Below are 17,099 nucleotides of genomic sequence, written 5' to 3'. Positions count from 1 at the left end.
GAAGTCATACTACAACTGAGAACAGACTCAAGTATCCTTGTCTGACAGAGCAGCTCAGCCAGCACTCAGCTTGAATAGTGCATAGTCCATTCTGGGTGTATTTGTATGAGGTTTTTTTGTTGGGTTTTTTGGTGGTTTTTTTTTTTTTACCAATTTTGGTATCTCTTCCAGAGAAGTCTCTGAGCAATCATGAAAGACGAAGGTGGTCCACTCCATTATGATGGCATTTCTTGGACTTTGCCTTATTGACCTCTGCCTGCTCTTGCACTCCAAAGCCACAGGTAAAAACTGCGTGAAGTCTGTCTGGAAACAGTCAAGTTGTACTGTCAGTAGTATAGCCTGGTCCTAGCGCACTACCAAATCCTTGGACAAACACCTTGCTGCAACCTCTCCTGCAAGTTACCCTAAGAAACACATTAGACCAAAAGGCATCACCTAAAATGGGTTTAAATGAGTTTTATTTTAGACAACCTACATGACAGATGTTTGGGGTTTTTTTTTTTTTTCTTTTTTTTATAACAATGCCTCCACTCCAAATCAGGGTCAAAATAAGTGAATAAAGCTCAAGATGACATCAGTCCAGTTAGACATTGCCGATTCCTGGTGTTGTGCCAATGAAGAAGAAACAGCAGCCAGCTATGAAGACAAGTGATCCAAAACCATACTGTTTGATTTGTTACTGAAACAAAAGTAGCAAGGGTTAGTTCAATGTCAAGACAGTCACAGTAAGTTTCTATAACTTACTTGTGTATTCCCTAATTCAATCTGAGCTGCCACAGTCAGGCAGGCAGAAAGCGCAAGGAAGTTATTTTTGCATCTTAGTGCAAACCAGAAAGCAACAGAAAGAGTGCTCATGGTCTATCAGAGGATGCTGATCATTTCTTATGATCATACAGAGCAACTGGTACCAGCTGCTGAGCAAGCCAGACTGGATGCTTATTCATCCCCTTTTTCTTGACACACCAAGTTTCAGATTTCCTTTCAAATAAGAGTATGTCCTAAAGAAGTACTAAAGTTTACAACGTACATATGTCTCTCTTCAGAGAGCTGTACACAAAGAAGCTGTAAGGTTTTTTGCCCACTGGAACACCCTGATGCTATTCCTGTAACTCCACCTACCTGAAGATGGTGTTACCCGAATCCAAAAGGTCTGCCCAAGTAGGGTAGATGCATGCAAGCTTCTGGTCTGAGAAGGTACCTGCCAGGTGACCACCTATTCTAGGGCCCAGGACAGACATCACCCTTCAGTCAAGCTGCAGGAAGCTGTGTGTCTGTTTTGGCCAGTAAAAGCATTCCCTTAGTTGGACTACTGCTCCACAATAGAATTTGGTTCATCTTTACATGACTGGCATACCAGAAAGCCTGTAAGAGGCTTTACAGATAAATTTAGCTGGCTATAAACAGACTTTGTAAGTCCACAATGACTGGGCAAAGCAATTGGTGATTCCACACCGCTAGTCTGCATCAAATTCCACAGTTCTCCAAATAAGCTAAAAGTACAAGTGTTGGGATCCAAATACTGTTTCACTGCAATCACATTCCAAGAGTAGTTAAAGCAGACCACAGGAGCTGTCTGAGCTTAGACAGCTGGAGATTCCAAGTAGAATAAGGTTAAGTACTCAGTCAAGTATCACTGTGATCCCAAATTTAGGGCAATATTTGAACAGTTCTTGCATAACAAAATAAGGGCATCAAATTAAGTGAAAGAAGAAAAAACATGACCAAATACTTCAGAATTAACCCCCACAAGAGGGACCAAAGTAGCAAGTGCTCCATTTCAGAGGACATTGTCTTTAATAGTTTAAAACCATAACCAATTACACATTTCGCCAAGGCAATTCTTCCTACATTTCTTAGCCATTAAGTCACCATGAATCGCTACAGTGAAACTGTGTCCCCTTTTACTATAATTGAATAGTATACAATGGAAGTTCCAGCCACTTTGTATAACACAAAGTAGCAATTAGGGTGTACTTACATGAACTTTTAAGTTTTTGAACTGGCAGCTACTGTTCAACAGGGATACAAGAGAACAAGTGATGCATTGAAAGAGCTAATCATGTAGCAGCAGTTAGGCACATTCATCCATTTCAGGTCAGTACTTACACATTTCTCAATTTCTAAGCCATCCTTAAAGAAAATCATATACGGGGTCACACCATCCTCACGGAAATCCAGAAGAGCCACCATGCCATCTGGATTCATGTTCTCTCCTACAAAGAACTTCAGAGAAATATGTTACTGAGACATTTAATGAGCTATTACCAGGAGAAAGTGCCTTTTTGTATAAGAAAGCTACAACATCTCCAAGTTCGAAGTCTCCACGACCAGCTGCAGCAATTTTGCTTTTGCAGCTCACCCATTTTAGTGCCACACCACACTACTATGAACAGCAGAGTAAGACACAACAGACAAAGTTATCCTTCAAGTCTTTTAACTCCACAGTTCCTAAATGGCGATAACTATAAATGTAGTTAACTACAAACAGTGCAAGCTGAAATAAGACGCCCGAACACCAAGTCTTTCGCTCTTTCTCCTCCCTGCTTCTCAGAAACCCTAACGCTCTTAGAGAAAGGATGTCCCCACAAGAGAGGCCCTCAAAACTCAAACTAGTTCAGCAGATGAACCAATTGCAGCTTGCATCATTGCAGTAAAGAGACAGAAGTTTCATTACCTGGTAGTTTTTGAAGTTAGCAAGGATGTGTTTGATTTGTTCTGCAGCCCCAGTCATGAAAGGCTTTACTCTCTCTGGCTTGTGTTCCTCAAGTCTGGCTTTGATTCTGGAAGGAAAAACACACTGAAAACATGTTCTAGCTTAATAACTTCACTGTGCAGCATCACATCATAGCAAGAAGAGTTACTAGCAGTCAAACTGTGATTTTGCTGCCTTTCTCCTGTTCCCTCTCAAAGCCCCCAAATTTGAAGGGAACTAGCAGAACAGTGCCTGCCAATCATCAAGCTCACTTCTAGTGGTAGATGAAAATTAGCAAGCCACTTCCACAGCACCAAGAGTACTCTCTGTCAGTATCGGAAAGCATTTTCACCTTTCATACTAACCCACTGAACCATGAGCAACAGAAATTACACCTTAAATTAGCAAGAAGTTTCATTCACACACATTATTTTTGGACATTTAAGTGTCAAGTTAGAAAAGCTTCAGGAAGCTTTTCTTGACCACCTAACCCCCTTCCACATGAAGGTTTGGCATGAAGAAACCCAAAAGAAAACAACAGGGTTACAAATAAGATCTAAAGCACATGACCAGGTCCTCTACCTCAGCCAAAATAAACTTAGATATTCCAGTATCAATTCTTTAGAGCTCCAGTTCTGCCAAGCGTTAAGACATTACAGAAGTTCACAGCCAGTTTGGCACGTGTATCAAAACTAACACCTACTGGGAATAAAGTTCAACACTGTTTTTAAAATCTCAGCAAACTAAATAAATTTCACAATCCCTTTTAAAGATAACGCCTACCAATACTTACGCTTTCATGTAATCCTTGATGTATTTCTTGTAGGATTCTTTTGTAAAGCTGGTTTCCTGAAGGTGGTGGTTTATTACTATATCGACACCAGTTATGACCGTGGCTTCTGTTCCATCTCCCTCAGGACCTTCAGCAGAGGCATTGCCACCAATTAGAGAGTCATCAATTTGACCCTCTGTCCTGGTGACCATCTAGATTTAGAGACATCAAAAAACTTAACGGCTCTGCGAAAGTTTTAACGCTACCGCTCTTACACATCTATGACCTGACAGCAGGGCATGACTTCAGAGCCACAGTTAAGCGCAAGGAACCTGACTGCAGCCCGAGCACGGTTTAAGCCAGACGGCTCTCCCAACACCTGACCGAAGCTTTGCTACACCGCCGGCGCCGCACACCAGCCTGGCTGCCCCGGGCCCTCTCGCTCACCACCGGCCGGCCCTGCCCCGGCCACAGGCACCCGGCCGCGGTGGGTGCCCCCCTCTCGGGCCCCCGCAGGAAGCCGGTCCCCGCTCCCCAAGCCGTGCCTCCGCCACCGGCCCGGCTCCCCGGCCCAGAGTCACCGCTGCGAGGCCCGCCCCCCCTCACCGCCCGGGGCGGCCGGGCCACTCACCTTCCCCTCCACTTCCAGGCACAGGCCGTTCGCCACCTCCCGGATCTTGTAGATGTCCGAGAACATCTCGTCCTCTGCGGGGGACGGACACACACAGGCGGGCGCCGCCGCGTCAGCCTCCACCCTCCGCTCCCCCGCGCCGGCCCGCGGCCCCTTCCCCTCACCGCCCGGCCGGGCCCACGCTCCCTCCGGCTCCCCCACCCCCGGGCCCCGCGGGCCCGGCCCGAGCCCCCCCGGGCCCGGCCCTGCCCCCCCCGGCCCCCCGCCGCCGCCGCCCGCACTGCACATGCGCGGCACCGCCGGGCCCAGCGGCCGGGCCCAGGCCGCGACCAGCCGCTTCCCCCGGCCGACCGAGCCGCCGCCCGCCCCTCCCGGCCCCAGCGTCGCCCCCCCCCCCGCCGCGCCGCCGCTCTTACGGCTGATGCAGTCCCGGTAGATGATCATGGCGGCGGCGACGGGCGGCGGCGGCGCGGGTCTCTGCGCAGCGACCCGAGAGCGGGCGGGAGCGAGGCGGAAAGGGCCGAGTCAGCGCCTGCCGGGGCTCATATAGCGGGCACGTCCCGGCGCGTCATCGCGCACGCGCGCCCTCCCCCCGCCCCCCTCCCCCCGCACCCGCCCCGCGCGGCGCCCCCGCGCGGCCGGTGGGCGGGAGGCGGCTGGCGGCGCGGGGGGCGCCCGTGACGGGGCCGTTAGAGCGGCCGTTGGCGAAGGGGGGGGAGGGGGGTGTCCCGCAGCACGAGCCGCTCCCCCGCACCCGCCGCAGAGCCGTGCCGGCGGCAGGGCGGCGTGTGCCCCCGCTGACGGGGCCGGGAGCTGCGGCCGGGGGGCGGCCCTCTGCCCGGGGCGGGGGCGGGGCGGGGGCCGAGGGCGGGCCGTCGCTGTGCTGTGGCCGGGCGGTTCGCCCAGCGCCCGTGGCCGCTTCCCCCCGCTGGCTTGTGCCCCGGCCCGGGCACGAACCTTACCGCCAGCCCGGGACGGGCTCAGGCGGAGCGGGGAGCGCTCCGCGCCTCGCCCGCGCACCGCCGGGACGCGCCGCTCGGTGCCCCGCGGCGTCCCTCGCTGTGCCCGCTCCCGAGCAGCCCGATAACGCGCCTGTCGGCTGTCGCGACCGCCTGCAGGCGCTGCCCGCTCACCTGCGGGGGCCTCGCTGGAAGCCCCACCACCTGCAGGGACTGCTGAGGGTGGGCCCTGCTCACTCGCTGCTGGGGAGCTCCTGACACCTTGTTAGGGCCGTGAGGTGTTGTCACTGTTCAGGGTGCTGCGCCTTCTCCAAATAAACGATGTTCTTTAATAGGCAAACAATTAAGAAGCTGTTAGAGTCCTCCTGTTATTCCTCCCCCCGATAACGAGAGTTGGGTATGTTCAGAGACGCCACTTCCGTGCTAGCGAAAGGACTGCTTGGAGCAGGTATATTGCTTGGATTTTTGTCCACAGTGAAGTCAGATTAAGCCCGGCAGGCAGGGTCAAGGTGAAAGGCAGAAGGACAGTGATGCCTAGGCCTCTTATTTCCCCCTTGCACGTACTTTTCTGCAGTAGCCTGTCACAGCAGAAATTAATGCAGACCCCCCTTGAACCCTAATTCTTAGGGGACATTGACAAAATACCTTCAAAAGACACCGTGGGACCTACAATGCTTAATGTTGCTAATGATCCTGGACTTGACAGAGGCACCGGGGCACAGAATACAATTGCCTGTCCCTCACCTCCTCAGGCTGTAAATTACTCATTGCTTGCTTTGTGTATGCCAGAGGAGCTCGAGTTTTATCTCCTCCTCCCCTGCTATCACTTCCTTTGCTCCAGAAATCAGTGCCTTTTTTTTTTTTTTCAGATGGTCTAGCTGCTTACATAATTAAATTTAAGTCGTTCTCTGCTGTTTTTCACCTTCATGACTACCGTTGCTATTTCAGACCTGAAAAAGGGGCTTCTGCCCCAGAGCTTATCGGTTTTGTCTTGGTGGCAGCTGGCCCGATAAAAGATAGCCCCTCCTCTTACAAACCGCAATAGAAAAAGAGCAACTTTCATCTTCAGCAGTGGGTTGAGTGACAGGGGAACATTTGGCTCCTTCACTGTAATGTAATATGCAGCTAAAAACATCCAGTTAGTAGGTGTGCTTCAATTTGGTTATATTTTGAAGAGATTGTTCTAGAAAAATGAATATTTCTGTAGCGGTATTGAAACCTCTTACAAATTCAGCAGTTGACTCAATTTACTGGAGTCAAGGTAGAAACCCTTTGACACAACTGCTAAGCTAGATGGACCTTCAGGCTGATTTGCCTGTAGCTCTACATTCAGAGTTGCAGCTGTGAAGTGGGAGATACTATTAAAAAATGTGTCAGTTATATAGGTCAAGGCTCCTGTGTGAACACCAATTTGGTGTGGAGTTAAACTAAATAAATATCAAGTGGAAAAAGCTTTAAATGAGACTAGGAGTGTTGACATGACAAGGTTTTGCATCCTTTTAACTTGAATTGCTTTTAAAATTAATTTAAACTCAGACAACCCTGAATAAATCCCAGGACTAAGTGATATTTTAATTGGTATAGGTTTTGCAAGAAGAACTTCACCAAGGTACCATTGCTGAAAAGTTCCTGTGATGCTATATAAACAGGCAATTATGTCATGTGTTGATACATTGTCATGAACTAGATTAGAAAATGCATTAATTTACCACCCCCACTCCTCAAAACCAGCATTGTTTGAAGAAAACCTTAGTGTTCCTCACCTGCTTCATCCAGCCAACAGTTAATACATTCCAGCGTGGTAGGCTGGTTAAAAAGGTGGTCCCTCCCGCAGCACATTCTTTTTAGGTGCTGAGTGACATCTAAAATGATGTGACAGGTTTTCCTGACAGTGCACCTCATCTTTGGAGACATGTAAATCCCCAAGGACTGAACAAAGTCCTGTGTTTTTATAGATGAGGCTTTTAATATCATTTGAGGAGGATTTTCTAGGCTGGTGTCTGCAGAGTCTTACAAGAAGCCTTTATCATGGAAGACGCATCTCAGCTAGTCGGGAATTAATGCACTGTTACTCATTTCCACCAAACATTAGCATCTGGATATGACTGTGTTCAACTAATTGTTTGTGTCTTGGATTAAAATGGCAGATGAGAGCTGATACTTTGCCGTTCTTTCTCTAAGTGAACAATATGTTTTCAGCCCGTTGTGGTGCCTCCTGTTGAGCTGTATGAAAAGGGAGGAGATCTTGCCTGCAGCTAAGGCTCCTGCCAGGTGCAGTCAGTGGAAACAAATGAGAGGTGAGGCTGGGCTGTCACATAAGGGACAGCACCAGTGCGTTTGTTCTAACCTTTGTAAAAGGCTGTAAAAGGCACATAGTAGTGGTGATATTTTACATCACTTGCTGGATGCGGGAGAGGGTCCTATATATATATATATATATATGTATGTATGTGTGTATAAATATATATTTCTCCTGGTAGAGAGGAACTGGAAAACTGAAGACTAAACAACTGAGCATGACTGGCATTGAAGAGAGGCCTGGCAAGGCAGCCTGTGCCCAGTGCTGTCTTCCCCAGCACATCTCCTGGCACAAAGCCTCTTGCATTGGGAGAGAGGATGCATGGCAAGCCTGTGATCAGCTTGTGTCTTCACAAATCTGGCTGGAATTTAGGACTGAAACAGGAGCTGTGACTTCATAGCCCCCTCATTCCACCCATCCAGATAAAAACTGTAGCTCAAACTGGTTTTGTTCAAGTTCTTTCCCCAGGGAGTTTCAGGGCAATAAAGGTTTGATCTTTAGGTGCTAAAAACCTTACTAATTCGGATTTGACCTCAGAAAACTGGGCCATCCTTTTGACTCTTTCAGGTGTGTTTGTTACATGATATAGTCAGCCTTTCAGGCCCTGGCAATTCTTGGAGCTTTTTGGGTCTTGAGTAAAAATTGGTCATTTATATCTACATTGGCACAGTACTGTCAGAATCCCAGATCCCGAGACTGATACTTGAAAGAGTTGAGCTTTGATCATCAGTATAGCTTATCAGGTCTGACCTATTCACAAATAATAGAATATGTTAGACTGGATTAGATAGATGAAGATATCCCAGAAAAAGGCATCACTTTTTAGAATACAAGAAAGATCTTCAATTCAGCAACAACCCCTCCTGCACTCATAAGAAATGTAGGTGTTGTTACTCTGACATTTACAGTATTTACAGTTCTTTCCGTTGCAGCTGGGTCCCTGAAAATCCTCTGCATCTTTCTTGGCTGTACACATCCACAGCTGTTTTGCTTGATGGCTGGCTGCGCTTCTTCAGACAGACAGAGGTCACTGCACAGCAACAAAAAGCCTTTTCTCATCTGTGACATTAGGTGCACCATTTCAGTTTACCTAGAACCTCTCCGGTGGGGAGGTGTGAGGGTGTCAGGCTACACTGCAACTAGTGCATTTTCAGGAAAAACAGGACTGGAATTGTAAAGATAAGATCTTTGAAGCACGGTGCTGCCCAAAGCTGCAGCCACATTTTAGACTTAGGTACATAAATATCCACGTGACTATAAGAACTATGGTAGAAAGGCCTACTCCTGTCTTGGGTCTGCTGCCATTCAGTGTTTCACTGATGTGCTGAATGCTGGGAAAGAGGGTGCATTCATTAAAGTTGCAGGCATTAGGTTGGGAAGGACCACAAGGGTATTGCAGATTGAGAACTTAATTAAAAAATTATTTTGACACATTGGACAAATGGCATGAAGAGTTAGAAGGTACTTGGACAAGGCCAGTAGGTCAGTGAGCAGTCAAATTTACTAAAGGAAAATCTTTCAAAGGCTTTTAAACACAAGGATGCAGTACAAGGCTCAGGCAAACTCTGAGCTGCACGCTGCTAGAAACTGAGATGGTGTATGGGGGAAGTACTGCCTCATTACTGGCCCTGGTCCTCTGCTCTTCCCTAGGCTTCTGCTGCTGGCAAATGCCAGGGGACACTGGGCTGATGCTGCACTCCATATGGCTGCTTTGATGTCATGCTTCTGACTGCAGAGCAGAAATGATCAGCTACAGGCACAGGTCAGAGAACTGCACAGCTGTTCTGCAGAAAAGATCTGGGGTACTGGCAGGTCCAAAGCTGAACCAGAATCATAGAACCACAGAATCATTTAGGTTGGAAAGGACCTTTAAGATCATCAAGTCCAACTGTTAACCTAACACTGCCAAGTCCACCACTAAACCATGTCCCTAAGAACCACGTCTACACGTCTTTTAAATACTTTCAGGGATGGTGACTCCACCACTTCCCTGGGCAGCCAGTTCCAATGCTTGAGTACCTTTTCAGTGAAGAATTTTTTCCTAATATTATCTGTCTTACCTGTTTTAAGAAAAGCCCACACCATATTGGAATATATAACTGGTGATGTTATGTGTAAGAAACTGCTGCTGTCTTAAAGATGTGAGGGGCTGAGCTCTGTTCAGTGCTGCATATACCTCCTGGAGCACTGACTCCAGCTTTAGCAATGCACTTTGAAAAAGGTATGGACTAATAGGCCAGGGTTCAGAAGAGCAGTGGGAATGAGTAGAAGGAATATGAGCTGGTTTATTTTGCTGCAAGAGAGTTTAAATTAGGCACTGGGAATGCTTTTCAGTGCTCTCAATAGAGAAGCAAGGAATAGACTGTCCACCTAGTTCACTGTCCCTGCAGGTTTTTGAGAATAGGCTAGAAACCTGCTTAGGTGAGATCAGAAAGTATGTTAGATCCACCATGAATGACACAGGTAACAGCTGACCCTGCCCTGCAACAGATGGACAGACTGCCTCTAGGTCCTTTTAGCCCTATTCTGTGTCACCCTGCAGTTCTTAGATGAGCTATGTGCTGTCATTTACACGTGTTTAGACTGGTTACACAATTGGGATAAAAATAATATCCTCATAACCCTATTCAGAGTGGACAGGAGGGTTTGGAAGAGACATGTTGTAAGAGAAGAATGTGTTTGTTGTTCTGCATGGCAAGATAAGTCTGTGTGGAAATCACATATGTGCAGAGGGAGAAGCATTCAGGTTCTGCAGTGCCCAGAGCTTTAATCCTGGTACAAGTCCCTGCTTTAGTCCTCTTTAAAAACAATGTGGTACAGTTCTTTGACTCAGGTTTGAGATAGGCTGCAGAAAAGGCTCCTTCCATGCCAAACATAAGGGAAAGGTGAGCAGGGATTTAACTACTCTCATGCTTGCCGGTACTCTGCTTAATCTGCAGGCAGTAAGCCTGGATCTCTCTGCAAAGAAATGGAAGATTTATAAATTCATCCACAAAAAAAAAAAAAAAATTGCGGGAATCAGCACAGGCCTGGACAGTTCAATTGCTTTGCAAAAATGACAGTGGAATTCATTGTATTTAACCTCCACAGAACAGACAGCTCACTGCCAGATCCCTTTGTTAAGTGAGCTGAATCTGACTTCTCACGGAGCAGCATGGCCTGCTCCTAAGGGAAGGGGAGCTGCGAGGGCTGGTGGTGGTGCGGGCAGTTGAATAGCTTTTTTCTAAGGCAAATTAGCCTCTGCCTAATTTTTCTCCCGAAGCCGTTGAGCTCAACTGTATCCTCAGCTAACTTAGCGATCCCCATCGAAAAGACTCAAGAAATCTGTGTTTGCGCTCCAGATGTTAAGGCTTCCTACTTATTTGGGTGCTTGTGACATCCGGAGACGCCCCACTAGATGGCGGGACAGGAGCTGGTGGATGGCAAGCAGGGCTCTACTCACCTTGGTAGGAGGCCAGAGCTGTTTCCACTGGTGCTGGTGTCATTCCCGTATCACCCGGAATGCCCCAGGACCAGCGCAAGACAGATGTGATCTTGGGCTTGTAACTGATACAACTTCTCTGGGCCCCTGGCCACTTGGATGCTGCACACAAATACCATTCTCTCCAGATGATCAGCATCCCCATGTGATCAGCTGGGGCCTATGGAGTTTTTAACCATTAGAGGGGCTAATCCTGCCATGATACACTCACTCAGCTGTTATTTTTCAAAATGACATTTGCTTCAGAAATGTTTTGAAGACTGAAATTGAATTCTTCCATTTTAATCCATTGCTGCATGCTTTTTAGTTCATTGTTATGTGGTGTGAGCTCTCGGTCTTGTCAACAGAGAAATAATCATCAGAGCATGCAGCTTGTTAATGATGTTATTCCTAAAATTCTGGCACTGGATTTGCCAGCAGGTAATAAATAAGGAACATGCTCAGTTATGTTTGTAAAGCAACCCTTGCTGCAGATGCCCCAGGAGAATGGCAGGAATAAAGATGGTGTTACAAGAGAATGGGAAGATCAACCTTTTGGTCTCCCAGTTGTGCAAAGCATCGCTTTAAAATACTGTAGAGGAAAGCAGGCAACAGGACTAAAAGACAAAGACTGCATTTTGGAAAAGATCTTCCTAAATAGTAATCCACTAACCTGAATTCATAACACTTGTCAATTGTAAATACAAACCTGCTATTATTTTCAAAGATCCCAAGACAGATTTGTTATTTATTATTTTCTGATAAGGGTTTTGTGTCTACTGTATTCCCCCCCTTCTGTGAAAATCAAAAAGGGACCTGAGTGACAAAGGATTCAGAGGCTTAGGAGATATCACCCAGCTTCTGAGTGATTTTGAATTCCTCTGGTTTAAATTGTTTTATAAAGGTCTGTACCATAGAAGCCATTATGAAATGGGGAATTTTAACAGAAGGGTGGTAGAAGCAGCTCTTTGCAAATTGTCACCCACAAATGTGCTCTGAGGAAATATGGGCTGATCTGTTTATCTATCTGTGAGATCGCTGATAACCTTAGGCACTTTAAGATTAGGGTAGGAAAGGACCTTGAGAGGTCAATCATCCAGCCCTCTTTCATCAGGGGGATTAGTTAGACACACAACACTCTGGGGAGAAGTTTGCCTTGTTTTTCAGATCTCATGATGGAAATTTCCATCCTCTTCTGCAGAACAAACATTTACTGAAAAAGGGGCTGGGGGCTGGGTACTCCCATTCCCCTGTGAGTGTTGTAAATACAGGATGGATCAGAACCTGTATTAAAGTGGATTTAGGGGTCTGTCTGAAGCTCAGATCTTGATGGAGCTGAGTTGTCACATTCTACACGGACGCTTGGTTGCACAGTTTCCATAGTTATCAAAAAAAAATCTGTATTATTTGCCACTACTTTCACACAGGATGAACCAGGATGTTCCTCACTGTTTGGTTCCTTCACTGGGCCAGTGGGCACATGGAAGTCTGTCTGCAGGGCCATGATACTGTAGGCAGAGAAGAGAAACAGAGGAACAGGCCCATCTCATGTATTTCTGCTAAGAAGATTTACATATAAAAAGCAGTTTAGCTAATGAATACAAATCCGGGCAGAGTTGCCTGAAGCAATAATAGATACCTCTGTGAAAACAGAAAAACAATTCTCAGTGCTGATCAGAAGACTGAACTGCTAATGAAATTTTAAGAAAGAAATAGACAATAAAACCAGAAACATCCTTGCCATATGTATGTCTGCATACACACACAGAATAAATATATGTATACACACACATACACATTTTATATACAACTGCTGTATGCCCAAATGTCAAATGCCATGTGCAGTTCTGGCCTCCCAGTGTCAAAAGGGTATGATAAAAGTAGTAACAGTACCAAGAGGAGAGGCAAGGAGTGAAATACTAAACGTGGAATAGGACACACCAGCTTTAAAAAGAGATGTCTGGGGTGTTTGGTATGACAGCAGTCTTTGAAATTAACTGAGAAAGTTAAAAAAGGTTAATTATTTGCTGCCTCTCAGCATATAGAAGTATGGACACGTCAAGAAGACGATGAGGTGACCAGGTTTAGAAGACGCAAAAGAAGGGTCCTTTTAACATCCTTTTTATAGTTCTGTTGTGGAACTTAGTGCTCGAGGATGCTGTGGATGCCAAAAATTTAGATTATTGCAAAAGCAATTAGAGTCACGGAAAAAACACAGGAACGGCTATTAAGCATTTCTGGCTCAGGAAGAAGCCCTTCAGCCAAGGACTGTGGGAGGCTGGGCAATTTAACACTTAAATATTACCTTCCTCTGCATAGATTTGTAGGTTTTGTGGGAAAAAGGGTTTGGAAGAGATCTCCTGTATCCTTGAATCCCCTTTATTAATTTATCAGTCAAGTGCAGCCTCAGGGAGGGACATTTCTAGGCAGGAAGAGGGAGCAACTGGGTCTCGAGGAGGCTAGGAAATCATCTCTGGCTGTTTCTCTGACCTGAAATAACCCTTGGCGAGCTGTGGGGCCATGCTGAGGTGAGGGAGGACTGATACCCGCTTTGCCTCACTAGGTCCCAGCTATGCTGATTGCATTAGCTGCTGCCCTGAGGATTTCTCCTGGTCTAATTTTGCTGTCTCATAGTCCTGACTTGGTAGTGACATTTGAAAGAGCAAGTAAACCCCTCACACGTGTCAGGTGGTTTAGCTTCCTTAATGTTTAATGACCGTGCCCAAATGCGCAGCCAAGGCAGTGTTGGGTATCCCTGGGTAAGCAAAGGATTACAGAGGTGCTGCGAGGTCAGTCTGCTTTGTTTCAGCTGTGCCAAGAGATAACATCCACCCTGCGCAGTCTTCTGGGCAGACACAGGCCCCCTCTGTCTATCTTATTTTGAGTAGTTCTGCAATGTGGTCTCATCCTGTATCCCTCTACCTATGGCTCACCAGGTATTAAATAACAGCAAATTTCCCACCTGGGACATCCTGAAATACCTGCACACCTCATCCTACAAACATTTACATGTGTGCAAGCAAGCCCAGTGTGTCAAGAGGTAGAAAAGACACATAGGCACATCCAAAGTTGAGCATACTTTTTTGCTGTTGTAATTGAAAACCGCTGTAGCCACAATGTGCACAATGCCTGTTAGGTTTGCTTTTGTGGTGTTTTTGTGTGTTTTTTTTTCCCTAAAAGGTTATGCTGTCCTTGGGTTTTGAAAAGCTCAACAGTGTGGGTGGGAGCACAGTATGCACCTGGGAGGCAACAAAGAAATTCCTATGTGCCAAAACTGGTCCTTACAGCCTCTCTTGTCTGCAACGGCAGTCAGCGCATAACCCTCCTGTCTCACATTCTCCATGCACGAAATGAGGCTAGTAATGTTTATCCACCTACTGTGAGGGTTGATAGAACAAATCATTATTACTCTACGGGGACAGGAAACCAGGAAGAAATCCCATTGAAATAATTAATCTATACAGGAGCAAGTGAATGTGGAGCAAAGAAGGAGGCTCGGGGGCGTATGCTCTTCTAGCACAAAGCAAATGATTCTCCACTGAGAACAGCATGAATATGGAAACCACGCAACAGATGCACTGTGCTGTACATCAAATGTATGTAAATTATTCTGCTTGTCTTTTTGGTGCATTTCCTCATCATTCATGAACAGTTTTGTGCTAAACATCTGAGAGAGGAGCTGAGGAGCTGGTTTTGGTTACAGTGGCTGTTGCAGACACACGGTGAGAGCACGCAGGGTACGCTGTGCTGGTGCTGCCCAGAGCTGCAGTTGGCCCCTAAGTAGCAGGATAGAAGTTGGCCTCTTCTTTCAAACTGCTCTGTGGCAAGGCAAAGGCAGTGAGCCCCAGCCAGGCACTTAAGAGCAATGCCACAGAAATGGGGACAGTTTTTCTTTCTATTAATCTGAGTTTATTATCCACTCCTTTGGATTTCTGCTGGTGGCCAGTGCTATTTAAAGACTTGGCTTTTATCCAAAGCCCACGCACGCACGCTTCATATAAGAAATACAGACAGAAAAGAAGCGAATTCTCCATTAGTTCATTGAACAGTTCTGCTGCGGCTGAACACAAAAGGCACCATTTCAGTTTCTCCATGTAGTCCTGATTTACAAGCAAGCTGCTTCCCTGAGGGTCAGCCTTGCCAGAGGAACGATGTGCCCCCTTGTAGTGCAATGTGTCCCTGCTACTTGGAGTTTCACCTAGGCAGACAGAGGCTCAGGGCAGTGATTTTTACTTGCAACTCTTTTTTTTTTTTTTTTTTTTTTTTTTGAGGATTTCACATGGAAAGTGCAAACACAAAGGCTGAATCTTCTGATTGTTGTGATGCACTGAAAATGAAGGGCCATGAAAATTCTTCTTTATAATTTCCTTGATTTCTGATTATATTGTCCATTCCTGAAAACAGCCATGACGACTGGTAGATATATTGACCAAATGTTTTTATTCATTCATAGCTTCTCTTTTGATTTAATGCAGTTGTGATGAATTATTACGTGTTTCCATATATAAGGAAACAAAACTATGGAGGCAATGGATATTCAAGAAGGACAGTAAGAACCCAAGATCTTGCCATGATAAAAAATTTCAGTGCTGCTGATGCAGGAGTTTGGTCTTCAGAGAGCTACAGCGTCTGTTTTGACAATGTGGCATTTGGCATGTGGCATCCCCAAGTTACACAATGTTAACCCTGAAAGAGAAGCATGAAAAAGGGCTGGATTTTGGACTAACAGCTGGAATGTCCCATGTTGTAGCCCTGCTGAACAGTATCGCTTTCTAGGGTGTTCAGGGCTAAGCCTGAAAATCTGTATTTAGGAATCAAAGTAATTTTCTTCTGATTCTCAGAGGAAGGTAGATGCTTCCTGTGGTGCTCAGTTCTTGCTCTTGGCACTCAGTTTGGGCTTCCATTTTTTGGTTTCAGTCCCTTTATTCATAACATGTAGCTGTGGGCAGAAACTCTGACCACACACAAGTATCCAAAGATTCACTACTAACAGCTCAAAAATGCAATGTATGGGATGAGGTCCTTTTAAAGCCTCAAGGAAGAAGGCTGAGTATTACAAACATATAAGAATTGCACCCCCTTGCTCAAGCCCAATTGCAGAGACATGAAGAGCTGCAGGCACTGTTCCAGCATCTTTTCACTATCAGTGCAATTTCAATTATATTCAGAATTTTGAAGTCCTTTATTTGCCCTTTCATACTGTTAATATGAAGGACCTACTAGCCTAAAAACTGTAACTAAGAACAGCTACGGATTTACCAGGAGGCACAAAGGGAAGAAAGACAGACTTGTGCTATCCCCCGATATTTCAACAATACTGTTATTATCCATATATCTATCTCAAAGAATTAAAAATGATATTGACGTGCATATAATGTTAACAACTGCTAGCTAATAAATATTTTTAAATATGAAAAATACGAAAGCTACAGACTGCATCTACTGCACAAATGGACTTGCATATACAACTTATGAAGAATGTACTGACGATCAGATAATGTTAGCCTTTGAATGCAAATGTCCAGTAGAAATCTGAGAGGTAAAGACTGTTGAACATAGGTGTTCAAGTTTTGCCTGGTATGTGATACAGTAGTGATATTAAGATGACTGTAGTTGTTACATTTTTAAATCATGCAGTTTGCAAGCCAAGAGCTGTGATTTACAATGCAGTGTTTTATTTTCCATGCTCTGGCAAGTGACATCATGGCTTTATTCTGACTTGGTTCAAACACAAATTCTTATGTTAATAGTGTATAGTAAAAGGAAAGGAAGTCAAACAATGAAGATTTGCAAAATTTTAGGTACAATTCTTTTATGATTTCTCATTTGTTTTTCAATGCTTGCTGTTCAAGGAAATGCATTTAAGCATGCTTAAACTAAGAAAAAGGATGATCTGAATTATTACTGTGTATGAATGTAGTTGGCATGTTTTAGCTGATGGATCATCATTATTGCCACTGTTGTTATTAATTAACATGTTGAATGTCTTGAATGTATTAAGGCATAGTAAGTTTGTAATCCATAGACAAGGTTGATGTTAACAAACATTTGTGATTACAGTTGATATAAAATACAGCACTATACTACCAAGTCATGATGCATTTGCTACAGGATCTTATGCATTCTCTACAAATATATTTTGCACTACTCCTCCCAGTTTTCTTGTGATCACACATTCATTTTATAAGCACTGTATTTTTTTCTCTTTGTATTGCTTGCAGTAACTCAGGCATGAATCCATTAATGCAATTACAGAAGTGTAAAGCAGAAAGCAAAAGACTTACTT

The 17,099-nt window shown here is 45.4% G+C and overlaps 1 protein-coding gene, 1 long non-coding RNA gene and 1 other non-coding gene across 3 annotated transcripts in view; all 3 read right to left on the bottom strand.

Annotated features, from left to right (window-relative positions):
- Positions 1 to 441: 441 nt before the first annotated feature.
- Positions 442 to 4,673, bottom strand: TPT1 (tumor protein, translationally-controlled 1). Its single transcript, XM_055701593.1, has 6 exons — positions 4,512 to 4,673; positions 4,096 to 4,169; positions 3,486 to 3,676; positions 2,675 to 2,780; positions 2,107 to 2,223; positions 442 to 679 (listed from the first exon to the last, which is right to left on the bottom strand). The coding sequence occupies exons 1-6, from the start codon at positions 4,537 to 4,539 to the stop codon at positions 677 to 679; spliced, it is 519 nt and encodes a 172-aa protein (XP_055557568.1). The 5' UTR covers positions 4,540 to 4,673; the 3' UTR covers positions 442 to 676.
- Positions 745 to 874, bottom strand: LOC114017969 (small nucleolar RNA SNORA31). The gene has a single exon (XR_003563334.1). It is a non-coding gene; the product is annotated as a small nucleolar RNA SNORA31 (small nucleolar RNA).
- A 4,945-nt stretch (positions 4,674 to 9,618) lies between the features above and the next one.
- LOC106631612 (uncharacterized) overlaps positions 9,619 to 17,099 on the bottom strand; it is a 30,066-nt gene continuing 22,585 nt past the window's right edge. Inside the window, exon 4 of the long non-coding RNA XR_008730825.1 lies at positions 9,619 to 15,499. This is a non-coding gene — a long non-coding RNA (uncharacterized LOC106631612). The remainder of the gene's footprint in view (positions 15,500 to 17,099) is intronic.

Source organism: Falco cherrug, chromosome 2, assembly GCF_023634085.1.
Source record: "Falco cherrug isolate bFalChe1 chromosome 2, bFalChe1.pri, whole genome shotgun sequence".
In the NCBI taxonomy this organism is placed as follows: domain Eukaryota; kingdom Metazoa; phylum Chordata; class Aves; order Falconiformes; family Falconidae; genus Falco; species Falco cherrug.
The sequence above is the reverse complement of the archived record's forward strand: the minus strand, read 5'-3'. Positions and strand labels throughout refer to the sequence as shown.

Coding starts and splice junctions, on each gene's coding strand:
- TPT1 (XM_055701593.1), bottom strand. CDS start 4,539: ATGATCATCTACCGGGACTGCATCAGCC. Junction 3,677..4,095: donor GCCTGGAAGTGGAGGGGAAG/GTGAGTGGCCCG, acceptor CTCTAAATCTAG/ATGGTCACCAGGACAGAGGG. Junction 2,224..2,674: donor CTAACTTCAAAAACTACCAG/GTAATGAAACTT, acceptor ATTTCTCTGAAG/TTCTTTGTAGGAGAGAACAT.